Source organism: Gavia stellata, chromosome 2, assembly GCF_030936135.1.
Source record: "Gavia stellata isolate bGavSte3 chromosome 2, bGavSte3.hap2, whole genome shotgun sequence".
In the NCBI taxonomy this organism is placed as follows: domain Eukaryota; kingdom Metazoa; phylum Chordata; class Aves; order Gaviiformes; family Gaviidae; genus Gavia; species Gavia stellata.
Window position 1 is genome coordinate 86,980,836 of NC_082595.1, and position 17,551 is coordinate 86,998,386.

At 38.4% G+C, this 17,551-nt stretch overlaps 1 protein-coding gene across 1 annotated transcript in view; it reads right to left on the minus strand.

Moving 5' to 3' along the window:
- Positions 1 to 812: 812 nt before the first annotated feature.
- The window catches only part of AGPAT5 (1-acylglycerol-3-phosphate O-acyltransferase 5), a 59,176-nt gene continuing 42,437 nt past the window's right edge, over positions 813 to 17,551 (minus strand). Inside the window, exons 7-8 of the mRNA XM_059834153.1 lie at positions 5,041 to 5,164; positions 813 to 3,380 (exon numbers count right to left, since the gene is read on the minus strand). Of these exons, the coding sequence (XP_059690136.1) occupies positions 3,155 to 3,380; positions 5,041 to 5,164 (350 nt within the window). The 3' untranslated portion in view covers positions 813 to 3,154. The remainder of the gene's footprint in view (positions 3,381 to 5,040; positions 5,165 to 17,551) is intronic.

Here is a 17,551-nt window from a genome sequence, read left to right on the forward strand (position 1 = left end):
GCAAAAGACCACAGCAGGCTGGAGCCCCCCACATGTCCTCCTCAGCCATTTCTTCACTGTAGCATCACTCAGTGCTTCAGTTTTCTGTCTCACTTTACTTTTTGTGTTCTCCATTATTTAAGTTAATGCTTCCTTACTAGCCCAATTCTTTCCACCAAAGTAAACACAGTAACAACATTGTGGAACTAGCACATAGTGGTGGCGCTGCTGACTAGAAAGGTTTACATATAGTTTATGCATATGAACAGAGCAGTGCTTGTGTGGAGGGAGATTGCTTTTATCATCAGGTGCACCGATACAGCTGGAAAAAAAAAGTTTTTGAGCATACAGGTCCCTCTCAGATTTAATACGTCACTAAAACTTTGGTGGCATTTGCTACCAAGATATACTTCATGTATTTGTTTGCAATACCTCTTCCCACCCCTGGGTCTGTGCAGCCTGTCTGCCAGTGGTGTTTGTGCAAGACCTATCATGAGGCAGAGCCAGATTCCTGGCCAGAGCTGTAGTACTGCACATTAACAAGCACTATTAACAAGCAAGAAGTGGTGCAGGTGTTCACGGATGAAAAGCTACTGCAATCCAAACGACCTGGTGCTGTGTGGCACTGGAACAAGCACAAATCAATTCTAACACGTTTTAGCTGCACAGAAAAAAAAGACAAGTTGTTTTCTTTTCATTGACTGACTGTTTCTCACACAAATCCTTCCGTCAAGGACTTAAACCCACTCTTGTAGCCTTTTTGAAAGCAGTCCTGGTTAACCAAGTTACAAACATAACAGTGCAGAAAACATTGAACAAGTAGACAGGGCAGAAAAGTTGAACGAGCATTGGCTCTTCTTATTTTAATGAAGAAATACTTCAAGTTAATATCAGTGCATATTTAGAAATAGCATGTGATACTCCCAACACCAAATACATCAGCAAATTACAGTTTCAAAACTTTATAAATTAATGGCAAGAAAAAAAAAATAAGATTAACATAGAGAATAAGGTTCAAAATAAACATCCTGTTTGTTTGTTGCACTGTGTCAATTATATTCCTGGTACTTAAACAGCAAGAGAGATCCAATATTTCATGGTAATTAGGCTCTCCAAAATAGCAGCTATTTTTCTACAAATGAATTAAGCAGTTTGCATTTATTTTTGATGTATAATTAAATGTTATTCTTAGGTGTTACAAAGAAATTTAGTCATGTCAGAGTAAAATTTCATTCCATGACTGAGAATCACACTAACACAGGAACACTGCTTTCTGGTTATACCCACTGCAAACAGTCAGCTGAGAATAGGAAGAACTACATGTGAGCACGTTTGGCTGTTACATAAAATGGCTTTTTTTTTTTTCTGGTTTCACAGCCTCATAACAATACTGTTTTTCAACATTGTTCCCAGTCATTGTTTTTAAAATGGTTCATCAACATCTCCTGAATCAATCACTGATATAAATAACTCCAGTGACAAAATCCATTATAGAAGAACTCAGAACTGTGAAATGAAAGTTGTACCGAATGATTTTAAGGTGGAACTGTAGTAACTCTATAAAATTCTGTAAAAAAAACTAACAACCACACAGTAAAAGCAGTATCTTTAATTAACTGGCAATGGTTGAATCTGAAAAAGTGAGTTATAATTTTAAGAGACATTTAACTCACAATGGACTCTAATGCAAGACAAATTGCACTGAAGCTAAAGAGATGCACATTTAAAGCTTGCAAGTGTGATACAAAAATATTTTCTAGTTCTTTCATTTTGATACAGGGAGTCCAGTTCCCTAATGGAAGAAGACAAAGTACATCCTCTTTCCTACCCCATCGCTGTACATATAGACTATTCCCTTGATATCAGGAAATGGCGCTTCCCCAACAAAAATACCAGCCATGGGAATTGCAGACTTTCTGGTAGTAAGGGTTTGTTGAGTTTGCTTTTTAAAATATATTTTCAAGCAGGTGAAATACTGATAGGATATGCATTTCTTTCACTACTAGTCTATTGTGCAATTGTATACATCAACCCTGTAACTTCAATCCAACTGCAGTCTGCATTGCCTAGAATGATTTGAGAATCTAGTGTGATATTACAGCACAGAGATGACGGCCAGATTATGAAACATCAGGCTAAATCAAATTAGTAGGAAAAGGCACATGCTTCGGATTTAGCAGGAGCACCTGAAGGTTCCTCGTTACCGTACCCTTACGCTCCTGAAGTTACAGTAATTCTGTGCATTACCCACACAACAGAGTTTGCTTCCAGAAAATCGTGAGGTAACAGGAAACTTCTGCTTATGGCACGTACACACGAAAGGTCTGTGAGCTCAGCTGAAACTCTCGAGGCGCCAGGGGTAACACAAACACAAGGTAGACTACAGTCTGGTTAGGCCAGAAACAAAAACTTAACATGTCATTATACTGCATACATTCCTTTTATGCACAAATACAGGGTGTGCAAAATAAGCTGTTTGCTCAGTAAAATTTAATGTTTTGCATATGTAAAATAATCAGCTAATACTGCAATATAATAAAAAAATCATGCAGTAGATAAACAGAGCTTCTTCCCCATGAACGCTAGTTCTCAGGAACATTTTATTCTGCTTCAGGTAACATCTCATGACTTGCCAGCTTACATAGTCCCTTTTAAAGAACACAGTATTTGAGCTAAAACTGAAAAGCACAATTAATAAAAAAAAAGAAAAAAGAAAAAAGTTTTGATTTTAGTTGTGATACAGCTGGGATAGATGCAACTGAGCTGCTGCAATGCACCAAAGAGTAACAAAAATTCAACATGAATATCAGAAGAATAAATATATACCCTAAATTAATCTCTGTAAATACATTCACAGGTCCACTTAAGACACCCTTATGCATAACTCATACTTCATCAAATCTGCAGAGATGGATGTTAGTTCATGGGGAAAGCAATTTATCATATGACTCGGTTTATCTGTCATTATTCCAGCAAAGATCAGTAGCAAATTTGAAAATCTACATTTATTTTCCCCAGACCAACCACACAGAGGCTTAAGTCACAAATTCTATTATTTCCAATGTTCGATCAATAAGGCTTTATTTACACTTTTTTACTAATAAAGTCAGGAAAAAGTTTGGTGCAATGTGCAAGAAAAGACTGCACATTTCACTGATTGGAGACTAACATCTGCTTATGGTTTAATGCTAACCCACAGGCAGCCAATTAAAGTCCCATATATCCATGTTTTTACATAAAGTTTCCTTCCAGATTCTGTCAGAAGCATACTAGCAGTCAGGCCACCTAAAAACAGCAGAGATGGCAAAGTTTTCTTGAGGCTTAGTTTGGAATGAACACTTTTTCCAGGGAACTTATTTCTTCTTTTAGAATCCTTCGCATCATAAAACTCTATTAGTAACCTACAAGCAGACAAAAGAAGATGGTCAAAGTTATGCATTAGCATAAGAAGTTTTAAGCAACTTACTTTCATCCGATAACTGCTTCTAATCACACATTATTTAACAAACGATTTAACAATACGTAGCATCTCATCTGAAAGAAGTTTAAGCAATCAGTATGCCTTAAGAATATGATGCATTCAAAGTAGTGTTGCACGTCAGAGTACTCAGTGTGAACCCTTGTGAGCAATAAGAGCAGATTTTCCAGAGGGATCAATTTTAACACTGAATATAAAAGTTGAAAAGAATCCTTTTCATTCATCATTTAGCAAATAAGCTCAGAGTACTGGGCAATATCACAGGACAAAATAGCACACAGTTAATCACTGAACACTGAAAGCAGGGGGGAATTATCTTCATGAAATAAACTAGTAACAAACGTGCAAGAGTAAGATGCTACACCATACGTTTAGTAGTAATTTTTTTCTCCTATTTTTGAAAACCAGTAATAAATGGATTCAAAAATTTTGGGGTTTTAAGTATCTCTAAATTTGCCTGACAGACTGCTTTGGTCCCAGGAAAGATGTTCCAGTCAACAGCAGTCTACAATGAGACACAGATTATCAGGGTTCAGTTTTGCTGGTCTTCACCAGAAGACTCCTTGGGGGCCACTGGACAGCCTTTTATTTTATCTATCAGTTACTTGTCTATAAAATGAAATTCAGACTTTCTTGCCTCTCAAAAGTGAAGAGAAGAAAAATTACTTAGCGATCCTGAACTTCTAAGACACTTTAGCAATAGTGCCATGTTTACAGATAGTCCTGTTAACTTTTACATGGATTCAAAGATCACTAGACAAATTAATCCATTTTTTACTTCCATGGAGTGTGAGATTGGAAGAACAATTTTAAAGCACAGCATATCTGAAGAACCAGGGAAATTTCTCTCTCACACAATGTATTAAAGGATTTAGAAAGTAAACAGATTCAGCTGCCTTAAGCTGGACTTCAGACGTGGCAAATTAAACCATCATCTCTCAAACAATACTTAAATCCCACATTTAGGCACAAGGTCCCCCAGGATCTGTTGCATATGCTCACTAGCGATCTTATCTGGAGATGCTGGAGGGAGCCAGGCACTTTAGGTCTTCCACGATTCAAAGATGGACAGATGAAACTTCTACTTCACCTCATTTCCCCAGTGAAGGTAGGGATCTCAGGGTTACTTGTGTTTTTATCCAATCGCTGTCTGATGGAAGATGCATAAACAATTTTGGCAGAAGTGATTAGATCAAGACCTGCCCCTTTCTAATTCTAACCTAACACTGATTATGAGGCTAGAATCAAACTGCTTTTTGCTTGTTTGCCTACTGCAGGCATCTTACATTCCTGGCTGTGCATGACTCAGCTTCAAGAAGATAAATGGAGAGTATTCAGATGAATATGAGTCTCGCATGGAACATGGATTCAGAGCTCTTCAGTCTAAGGAAGGTCTAAAACCCAGGAACCCCAACCTCCTGAGCAAAAGCTTTAACCACAAGGGTATTATACAAAATATGCACAGGAGTACCAACACCACCTGTCTTCAGAGAGCCCTACAGCTTGCACTTCTGGTAACACAGAAATCTGTTAAGATAAAAGACGACACCTTTAAACAGAAGGTTCTGCACATTATTACTCACTTATCCTTTATTTCAAAACGTTCATGAAGCCACCTTCTCATATACATCTGTTCTTCTGGAATGTCCTTCAGTTCAATTCGATCAATGAAAATATGAACTCTTGGGCATTCCTTGCAAAGAAACTCTAAAAAGAGAGCAAACCAACAGGACTGAGTTACAGAAACACCACAGGGCATTTATTTGTCTACAATACACCAAAAATCTGCTCTCGTAGCTGTAAGTGCCTTGGAAGCCTAACTTCAGTTTTCAAAAGCCTCCCCTCTTTATGTTTGGATCCTGAGCACTTCACTGAACTTAGAGGCCATCGGGCCTACACACTTTTGAAATGATGGCCCATTATCATGTGCAGCATGGAAAAAATTGTCCTAAAATGCACCCTGCTAACTGTAAAACATTGTGCTTGAAAATGTTACACTTCTACCTCAGCAGCAATCTACTCATTCTGTAGTGTGGGATGCAATAACTTTGATGCCACAATGTTACCCAACCTGGGATTTTGATTAAAGTTACCAATCCTCTTTGCTCACGCTTTTTGAAATCTAAATTTTGTTTGCTCCTGGATGACAAAATCAGAATTACAGTGATTTCCCAAAGCATCTCCAGGAGGAAGTGGGCTTCAGTGTAAGTAATAACCTATAATTAAAAAGTACAATAGGGCAAAAGACTTAGAACAAAATGCTGCTTTCCGTTTTGCATCCCTTCATTTTTCTTCTGTCTTACAAAGCTTGAGACAGCCCTATTGCAACTCCCCTCCCCCATTTCCTCAATTTGTCCCCAGAAAAATTTAGCAAGCAAGCATTAAGCCAATTACAAACAAAACTCCATTACTCAAATAGCCTTGTGGGATTTCTTAAAAGTGGTAAAAATACTGCACATGGGATGAAAAACCCAACAGTATTTGTGTATTGATAATCATTTGCATTTATCAGTAGCAAGGGGTATTGTACAGGGATGCTATGATTACTACAAAGAGATGCATGATGTGAGGATGGAAGTCCTTAGAAATTTGGAAAATCTTCGTATTTTGAAAAGGGACCACAAGTGCCTTCCTACAATATAGACAGGCAACAAATGTAACACAGACCGGGTGGTCCCTTTAGGTTGTTGACATTTTTTGGACAGCAGTGCAGATGTATAGAAGACTTTGACCCGTAGCTGTTAGGGGTATCTTGAGGAATGACTGTGCAAAAATAGTCACTGCACGTACATCTTTATTATTGTCTGCCAAAGCAGATATCCCCCTATTTGTTTTTCTTCTTGACAGGATTATGTATTTTTAAGGACTCTGCTATAAAAGCAATCCTTATCATATACTAGAAATTGCCTTAGAGAAATTTAAAAGCCTGTTCATGCAAATGTGTTTGTGTGCTTGTAGAGGGGGAGGGAAGGAGAAGAGATAAAGACATCAGTAAAGTCTTACAGCATTTTGATGCAGAAATTTCTAAGGTGCTGCGTGCAGTTTTGTTTAGATCCCAGGCAGAGAGCGCCCTTCAATGAACCGCACCGTAGAGTAACAGGAGTAACACGGCCCATGCACCATCAACTGAAGAAATGGCTGAGGGCTCTAACCAGAAACAAGTCTACCTCTTAGCCATGGAGTAGCAACACAACTGTTGCTATAAAGTTTATCGTAAAAACTGTCTCCTAGCTACAGCTATTAGATGGCAGGCAAGTTAAGTACTTGGAGGTCTAGAATGATGGTAGGTGTTGATATTGTCTTCAGGTTTACATGCAACATTTTTACTAACCATGAAGAAATCAGTGCTCGTGTATCTGAAAGCAGGTTTTTCCCTCTTGCTTTTAATGGTAAGGAAGGATTTTCCAGATCTGTTTCTCTGAAGGTACTATCCAGGACACTATATGAAGGTCATTCACTATATAAGCACTTAAAAACATACTATTAATATTTTAAAATGACAGAAGTATTATCCATTTCTTAAATGCTTATAATGTTCACTGATGTACAAATCCTCTTTTTGAGTGGCATTACCTATTAAGTGGAACATTCTAAAAATATGCAAAACTGTATCTAGAAAACAAATGCCTGGAAGCCAGATGATACGGTCTTTTTCATACTAGACTCCTATAAAAAGCATCTATGCTATGCACATTCAGCTAGGGCTGAAGATCTAGCTTTAAAAGATATTTGAAACATTCTGTGCATTGTACAGCGTATGTTTCTTTTGCTTCATAGCACATAGGTTGCTCTGTATAGGAACAAACAACTCTTTACTGATGTTATTTATAATCTCAGTTATAAATTATTAAGGAAAATTATAAACCAAGCAAAATTCTAAGTTAGATGAGATAGCATCATTAATAGCGATATGGTATTTCTAAAACTAATGTGATGCTGCTTAAAAAAAATTAATATTTGGTCATTTAAAGACAGCAACAGAGTACATTATTAATAACAAGCTCTAGTTAACAAAACAGGAATAAAACATAAGTATTTCAAAAGAAAGACCTTCCCCCACCAAAGCTGAAAGTTGCAACTCTCTAGATCTGCTTACAAAGCAAAAAAACCTCCACAAATATCTAAGTGTTGCTGCTGGTTTTCTATCTTACGCCCAAGTTCCAATGCAAGCTGATTCTTACTACCTCCCACACTGGTCGTCTTCAAACAGTCTAAATTGAGTCCCCACATGTGAAGATCCTAAAACTTCATCTTAATTTCCCACCTTCGTAAATCCCAATGCCTTTGTCCACAGCCTTACCTTCCCTTGCAGTCTGAGACTTAGTACAGCCTCGCCGAAGGCTGTGTGATCTGCAACTGCAGGTGCTCCCCTAGAGAGGATCATGATTCCCACCCATCGATTCAAGGCCATTTTATCCAAAGCCTGGGCATCCAGGACATCTGCAGATGACATTGTAATGCATGCAATCAAGCTAGTCAGGGAATCTGACTAGTCTTTAATGATCCAATTCATGTCAGGGTTTAATGCAACTAATCCAATTTTTTTTTTTTTTTAGATGCACAATGTCACTGCAATCACATAAGAACACCAGTGGATAAGAACAATATATTGAGAGGTTGTTTTTGAGAATAAACAGCTGGATTTTATCACCACAACCTCTAAAAGTTTGCGGTGGTCCCATGACCCTTAATTTCACATTAGCTTAAGTCCCAAAAGACTTATGTAATTAAGCTAAGAAACAAAACGTTATTGAAGCAATTTATTATGTGCAAATTACATCCAACTTCAGGGACACTAGCCCTTAAGGCCAACATCTGACAGGCTTTTCAGATCCCTGAAGTTGCCAGAATTTGTTATAATTAACAGCAGGAACAAGCAAGCCTGATCTTTCCTTCAAAAGACAAAACATAAGTACAAATCATGCATTACAACCAAACATTATATTGGGGACAGCATTAGTCAATCAAGAACCAAGTATGATTTGGGTTAAATGAAAACTAACAACTTGTGTGGGAGCCAAGCGGACTGACTCTCATGTGGGAGATAATTTCCTAATAAAACTTTCTATCTGGCTAAATAACAGATACAAGTGCAGAATGTTTATAATGCTTCTAGCGACCAACCACAGCAGAAGGAAGGAATTGAAAATAATAAGGTGGATCAAGCAATTTTTGTTCTTAAACTGTGACATTGTGGCCCTCCTTCTGAGGGACAAGATTCATACTAACACAGGACTGAAGGATTCAGTGCAGAATTAGGATTAATGAATGGGGTGCAACAGCCTCCAGGAAAGGAATCGGATCCACGGAGTTTTTAATTGCGAACAAATGTTTTGGGATGGTGTTTTGCTCGCTGGGACTTCCACAAAATTCTACCAGTTTTCAACTCCTCACCTTCAAAAGCCAATTAATTCTGTTTTGAATTATAAGCATTACCAGGGAAAGTGAGGCAAGGAGAGAAGCTCCAAAGCATAGACGTACCTGTAACTGAGAAGGGACATACAAATGGCCTCAGACCACCTTCCCCTTAATGCTACCACAGAAGTTCATTCCACCACTCCAATTATTTGCCTTGCCCCTTAAGAAAGTTATGACAGTAGCGTTACACTTAAACAGGTATTCCAGTTTTCAGTTACTAATGAAGTCTTTTTTTATATACACTTTAAATATGACAGCAACAAAGTAGCTCAGATTTCAACCTCCTACATCGGCTCTTTTACTGCAACATAATTATTGCCAAAGTCCTTCAAAATTAAGAAACGACAAGCTGAAGCCTGACATAGTTGTGTCCACTTAAAGAGACCCCGATTCTCTCCTGTTTTAACAGATTTCAGTAATGTTTGTGATAAATTGGAAGTGCTATCACAGGAAACTGAAATCTGAATAATGTATATTTATTCTAAGTAACTAGTATTTCAAACGTGTGAGAATACGTCTCTTCAGTAACAGAACGTTGCATGTTGCGGTGCATATAGTTTTACAGGCAAAACGATGATAGTAAAGACATTCCTCTCTGAACTGTAGATGCTTTTGCCACTTTTAAAATTTTCATTGGTCTGGACTTAAGTGTTTAGCTACCAAAGCAGTTCATAAACTGTATCCTCCTCAAAGAAATAAATCCTATCTCTCCACTTTCATTTACTTCATACACCAAATTAACAATCAATTAGCAAAACAAACATAAATTGAAGTGCTCCCGTGTTTCTCAGCTTCACGCTTTCCATCGCCTCAAGTTGAGCTGACAGGAAACTATTTCATGGCTTGCTCTAACAAAGTAAAGCAGTGGTACAGCAAAGTGGCACTAGACGGGAAAGCAAACATCCAGGGTACAGCAAAGGCTGTTTAGACAGGTTAGCTGGCGAGCAGTGGAGGAGCGGGCAGCATCGGTACCTGCTGGTACTGCTGATGTGGGGAAGCATGGAGGGAATGATCCGCATGCTAAATTCGAGCTTGCAGCCAGGAGACAAGCCTGGGACATGAGGAATAGCACTCTCAGAAATGCTGCCAATCCCCTGTGCAAGGCCTGAGATGCATGCGGAGATGAGAGCCTCCATGCATCCACAAGGGACACAGCACAGGGAGTAAGCACCTTCGGAGCTGGGGGACCTTTTGAGACGAGAGAAATGGGACATACCTGAATCATTATTAAGGTGCTGGCAATGAAGAACAAAAAGGTCTTAGACAGCATTTCAACCAGCAATTGGGCAAAGTGAAAGGTCAGGAAAAGCAACCTCTTCAGACTGACAGAACATATGAGGTGGTGTGGCTAAAACTCAATGTGAGGGCAAAATTCGGAAGTGCCCCTGTACCAACATGAGAAGCCGAAACATGAAGACAAGAGAACAAGAATTATTGGCACCAAGAGATTACCCCTGTAAGGCAGGTATCCCAGTGACCTTGAAAGAGCGTGCAACGTTATCACGCTACCAGATTTATAGGAATGACAGAATAAGATGTACAGGTGAGGGAACGGTAGTGTGCACGAAGGAGTATATGAAGTATAATAGCTTTATACAGTAAGGAGACAGAAGCACAATGAAATCCTTGTGGATGGAAATCCCAGACTCTAATAAAATATATATTAGACAGATACATTAAATGACTTCCTGATAAGTTCGATAATAGTGATCAGAAATTGTGAAGCCAGGCTAAGAGCTGCAAGTTCAGGACTGGTAACAGGAGTGTGAGATTCCAGCTACCTTTATTGAACTGCATCAATGCTTCCATCAGGATGAGGTGCGGGGAGGGGCGGGGGCGGGGAAGAGAGGAAAAATAAAGATTGTTTCCTGGAACAACTAGTTGCAAAATCCACAAGAAAATATGCTCTTCCTGATGTGGTCTTGAGTGGTGCACAGTGTTAGTGAGAAGTGCTCTGCAACCACAGTACAATTAATTTCAGCATTGTAGAGAAAGAGTCTACAGCACAAACACACAATTAAAGGAACTATGTAATGGGTGTGGGGGAAAGGCAAAGTGTCAGAACACCCTAAAAGAAACAGTCGAGAAGCAAGCAGCCTAGAGGCTGTTAAAAAAACCCCTAAATACCAAACCCCAGAAAAACTTGTATTAGAAACGCAGCTAAAAGATGTGCAACAATGCAAAAGAAAAAGTCTGTGTGGGCCTGAAACCCACCTGTTTGGCTTAACGGGAAAATTAAGGAGGCTACCACTATATTCCTACCTTCTCCTCTTTGAGGAATGGAAAGCTTGTCCAAATAAGGAAAAGCCACAAAACTGCTCATGCCAATGTAAACACAAAATTAAGAGGACTAAAAAGGAACTTGAAAAATGCAAAGTATGCTCTAACAATTTTAACTTTTTTGAATATATCAAAAGCAGTGGTTTACTGCTACGCTAAGGCACTGGTGGGACTGCTGGATGACAAAGGTGTGAAGAGCAGCACTCATGGTATATTGTAAGCCCATGCAAGAGAAGCTCAAATATTTGTTTGCATTATTCTTTCTTGCTGAAAATGTTTCAATCCTACACCATTGCATTCTTTGTACCAGATAGCTCAAAGGAACTAGATCAATAAGTAAACAGACAGAAAATATTAGACTAAATAAACAAGTTAGATGTCAGGAAGTCACCAAAACCAGACAGCATTCATCCAAAAGCTCCCCAATGTGGAATTTAAAAACAAAGATGTGTAACCTATCATCACAAACAGCCATTGTGCCAGAAAAATGGGGAGTTTCCCTTGTACAAACGAGGGTTTTGGAGATGATGCTGGGAAACACAAACCAAAGAGTCTTGCATGCCTGGGTAAGATAGCAGGGTCTATAATAAGATCACTAAGCACAGAGATAATGACAGTCTGTTGAAAAAGAGTTGGCATGGATTCTGTAAAGGGAAGCCCTGTCTCACCAATTTGCTGGATTTCTACAACAGTGTCAAGGAGCAGGCGGATAAAGGGGATTCACTGGACATGATACATTTGAATTTTCATAAAGCCTCTGACAGGGTTCCACACTGAAGGCTATTAAAGAAATTAAGCTGCCATGGGATTAGAGGAAATGATGTTTTATAGACCAAAAGCTGATTAAAGGAGAGGAAGCAAATGGAAGGACTTAATGGTCACTTTTCAAGATGGAAAAGACCCAGCAATTGACGTCCTCCAGGGATCAACTCTAGAACTGTTTTTATTCTGCGTCATGACTGATGAGCTGAAGAAGGGAGCAAACAGTGAGCCCTCCAGTTTTTCATATCTTTTTCGGAAGGTCCTAAGCAATTTTGGGTAGCCAAATACTGGCTGAACTCCAAAAGGATCTCAAAGCTGAGCAAACAGGGTGAAAATGTGGCAGCTAAGCTTCAATGTAAACAAACATGGGGAAAAATAACAGAAACCCTGATTACATGATGCTTAACTTGCAACTGTTGGTTACAATTTGGGAGTCGCTAAGCCTTCTCTGAAACCATCCTCTCAATTGTGCAGCATCAGCCCCAAATGCCCCCAAATACTGGGCGGCATTAGCAAGGACATTGAGAACAGGGAAAAGTGAGTCACTTTGCAGATACATAAAAAGATTGTGAATCCACATTTTAAATACCGTGTGCAGTTCTGGTCTCTGTATCTCAAGGAGGATGTAGTGGACTCAGAGAAGGCCACAGAAAAGGACAACTAAAACATTTAAGGAGAAAAACCGCCTGCATTACAAACAAGGAGAGATTAAAAAGGCCGAATTTTCAGTTTGGAGAAGGCAAGCTGAGAGAAGGATACGACAGCTTAAAAAAAAAAAATGGCAGGTACGAACTATAGCTCAACAAATCCTGCAAATTCAAGGGTAAATAATCACATATCTGTACCTTCCTAAAGATGCCCAGATCTAAAGAATCTTTTAAAATTATTATTAGAAAACAGTACATATAGTTTTCTAAACTGGTATTAGCACTGGAGAGCAGCAGAGTGTCATTGTATGCTGTCTTGCTGAAACAAGATGGTATTTGATGAAGACTTGTAGTACTTGCACACTGTGGTTCACTAAAACAATCTTCAAGTGTCTTTAATCTGTTATTCTAACAGATGCATTCTGGCCTTTGTACTGCTTTATAACAATTTGTGAATATTGTACGTTGGCCAAGTTAGCAGGAGGTTTCCTACAAAAGCATAACAGTTTTGATCAATAGGCTGCCAGCAACAGAACGTGGGTCTGGTTAGGTCTGTGGATTACATCTAAAGGGTCTCAAACTGCTGGTAACTGAAAAGGAGCAAATTTAGGAGATAGATGTGTTTTCCTCGGAACATTTTTAAAGTTCCAGAAGAGGGAGAAAAAAAAAAAAAAAGTTGAACTATGCAATTAAAGAAAAGGCAAGAAAAGATACAAGGATTGGACCAGTTCAAAACAATGCTCTCTCCAGCAAATAAACAGGATCTGTTAGGAACTATGCCAGTACTGCTAGTATTGATGTTTTTGCCTTTCCTTCAGACAGTCTGTTTTGATAAACAGAGAACAGTACCACAAACAGAGTAGAAGAAAAGGACTCTGATGCACAAAAAAAGCAAAAATAAACACAGGCTCTCAAAGCAGCAACATATTTCTGGCCAAACCTGACAGTGTGAAGAAATTAACATTGTTTTTGTTATTCTCAGGGTTTAGATATGCTTTTGCATAAAGATCAGGAGTTCCTCAAGCCGTTGTACATAAATGCTGCCTGGGGAGCTGAGTGCTTCCTCTCACATGCGTATGAGGCCCGGTAATTTTATGAATCTCCAGTGCAAACACTTTCAAAATCCTCTTTGTGTAGCAGAGGTTTTCTGATGACTGTGTGCTTTCTGATCACAAACTTCCAAAGGGAGGCTACAGATACCTACATTCAGTAAGAGCTGCTTAAGAATAACCACGATACAAAAAGTCCTAGTTTACAATCAGAGGAACACACACTCTGGGCTTGAAGGGATGCTGAAGGGGGTTATTACCCCCATTGAGGGGGTGTTATTAACACACAGACGCAGCGCCCACAGGTGGTTTTGATTTGGGAAAAGGAAGAATCATTTACGCTTGCCTTATTCTTACACTCCTCCTTAGGCATCCAAGTTTGGTTGTCAGTGGAGCCTAGAAACTGGGCTACAGGGACTCCAAATAGAGTCATCTACAACATCTAAAACAAGGACATAACCTTGTTTTGAGACAGGTAAAGAAACAGAAGTGCTACTCACGCTCAGACTGTCCTTCATTTTCTCTTATTTTTGGAGTCCTATGAAGAACTACAGCAAGGCCTGAATACATTCCCATAAACTGATGCTGCTCTTCAGTGAAATGTTGTTATTTTCGAGCGGAAGTACAATGTTTAATTGTTACAGTATGAAAGTACTTTGCCTTTACTCAGACTGCCCTTATCTGCAGAATATTGATGCATATGTACACATCTGTGTTCAAAATGCCATTTCAAGTAAGTCATCCACAAATTAACAGATAGGCTTTCATGTTACTTAAACCACTTTTAATAGGAAATTACAGGGGTTCTAAAATGAGAGATGTAGCCCTAGGGAGGACAAGTGAAAATGCATTCAGTTTAAAACTGAATGACAGTTTACTTACTTTGTGGTACCTGGTGAAATCATGTTATTAAAAAAGTTGTATTTTAAAATTTTACACAAAATAAACCCAGGGTTTTCTTTTAAAGGAAAAATGTATGATAGCGTATCACAGAACTATGTTGCCAACTAGTGTTGTTATCAAAATTCCTCCAAATATTTCAATGGAAAATTTACATTTTGAAATATGACAGGTAGTTACTTAAATTTTCCTTGAACAGAGGCAGAATGACAAGTTCTTGATGTCAGATTTACTATACATGTTAAAAAGCCATCCCACACCCGATGCAAATTTCACCAATGGTGATGTCCAGCCTCAGTTCTAATCTACATTCTTTCTTTGGTTGCTCTAAAATAATTGCCATTTACTTTTCAATAATCTTTCATGCAATACAAACATGACAGCTAGCAGAGATCTGAACAGATTATTAGTCATTTCATCACTATAAATATTATTTTGGACTGTTTTACATTCCTGTTACTGTTTATCAGTTTATTAATTTAGTTTTTTAATTCCTTCAAGGTATGTATAAACATGAGCTTGTTATCATTCTTTGAACCTTGAAAGACAATGGATGTGATCAAATTTGGGCCACAGTCCAGACAAAGACTGGTTTCTATTGCTCCAGTTTCTTTTCTAGTGTCCTGTACTTCACAGTCTAACTGGGTCCTAACAAAAGTGCAAGCATTTGGAAAAGTGTAATTTCCCCTAGGGAAGTTAGGCCAGTCTGACCTCCTCAAATTATACTGATCAAAGTGATGTACGGATTTTCAGAAATGCACACATACACAGGCTTTCAAAGTGTTTGTTCTGGAATTGATATACAGCAGAGTTAATAATTCTCAAGAATTCCTCTGACTTCTTTAAGACAGAATCTACATGTACTTGCTATTTTTATTCAGTGTTTATCATTGTCACATGCTGCTATTTCACACACTCTTTCATCTACAATGGCCAGATAAATACCATCTGGTTATGTTAAAGCCTTCAGGCAGAATAATAAAGATGCAGATGTGTACATAATGGTCTTTCAGGTGCAAGAATGACAACAGTTCCCACGTCTCACGAGACCTGCCCCTTAACACCAGGCAAAGCTGTATGTGAACACTTAGGACATTCATTCAGAAGGGGGAAAACTAGGTTCTCAGTCTTTCTTCCCAAGCTTATTTCTACTTTTTACTTAGTGATTGTGTAGTAAAACAATATTAACAAACCCAGCACAAGAGTTTCTCCCTGTCTTTTTCCCCTTCCAAATAGTTCTTCCAGAATTCAGTACCTGAGATGCACTTCAGCTGTGCCACAGTGCCCATAAGATTATTTCCATCTTATTCCAGTGAACACAAATAAAAACTGTCTGGTAGCATGGTCCTCCCTATGCAGGACCATCATATTCTGTCATTAATGATCTGGACAAACCATCTTCAGTAGTGAGAGGGGATAAATCTGTGGGAAATCGCTATTCTTTGGAAAGGCTGCCATGTGCAGGACAAGCTTCCACTGGAAATGTACCAAGGTCCAAACTTGTTGGAATGAAAAGGAATGAATAACAAATAAATGGTAGGAAAAAAGTTGCATCCATTGCTCACAACTGGATGTGAAGCAATAGCAGAAAGCAACATCCCCGTCTAAAGCTAATCTAATCATAGTCCCTGTCTAAGACTAATCAAATTTGCTGTCTTCTAATCCAAACAACTTGCAGCTGGAAAGTGCCAACAAAACATTAAAATGCATAAATAGTGACAAAAAGTTGAACACATTTGAAAGGATATACTATAATAATTTGGCTGCTCTAAAAAGGTACCATGTTATCAGGTGTGCCTGGCATTCACTGTTCCTCTTAAAGCATTGATGCAGAAAGGATGGTGAATGTCTATTTTCCAGTTGCTAGTATACTATGTTTTGTTTTGATTCTGTTGATCAAGTCAACATTATGATACTTAAGCTTGCTGGACTGAAAAAAAAAAAAAAATCCAATTTTGTGAAGAAAGGTTATTTACACTAAGAGTTCCATATTACAAAATTTAAAATGCAATTCATTTTTTCTTCAGAATTTTTTTCCCCATTTACAGTTTACTAACACAATTTCTCAGATAAAGCATGGTAGCACTACTCACAGTCACTAAAGTTCTTTTTAACCTGCTCTGTTTACTACTGGAGACAGCAGCCAAGAGCTGACCATATCCCTGGGTAAGTATGGGTTTTTCCAGAAGTGGCACAGGCTCTTCTGAGGAATTGAGATTTATAGAACTGAAAGTAAAATGCATTTCAAGAAACACATTATATCTGTGTGCAATTCAGATTTCATTCACATGGGAAATGTCATACTATGGGAAATACAGTCCTCAAGTAAAGTTGTGTTTATCAGAAGTTTGTTTTCCATGCAATAAATTTCAATCAGAGTTGCTAGATTGAAAAAGACATGTCAACCTTATCTTTTAAAAATTACCAGGATTGCACTGCCATTTTATTCCGATGAGAATGAAAACCAAAATTCTCGTTCAGCACTGACACAAATATGAAATGTTCATATGAAAAGCACACATGAAAATGACATTTTGCAATTCATTTTAGTACTGTAAAAGAGCAATAATGCTAAAAAAATCTCAAATGGGTAACAATGCATAATTGAATTCCTGTTATATTATATTCCTGAACAGACCAATTGTTGGACTTCTGCGTAACAAATGGTGAAATGATCTTGACCTCTCAGAACAGAAATTGTTTTTCTTCCACTTTGTGTCTGGAGGGCCTAAAAGAATGACAACTATGTTCCACACTGTAATTTATAAAGTACTCTTAATCTACATAATTTATATTATATGGAATACATGTGACTGCCACAATAGCATGGAATGCCCTGGATGGACATTTCATTTATCTACTCTGTAATGGGTAACAACTGGTTGGCTGTACTTCATTCTGTGTTACTGCCTTTATTTTTACCCAAGGCTGAGACAATAATTACCCCAGCCCTGACAGTAAGGGTGGCTGAAAGATACGCCTGGACTGCCTGCTGTGGAGTCTCCAAAAGGCTGGATGTGGAATGGCCACCCCAAACC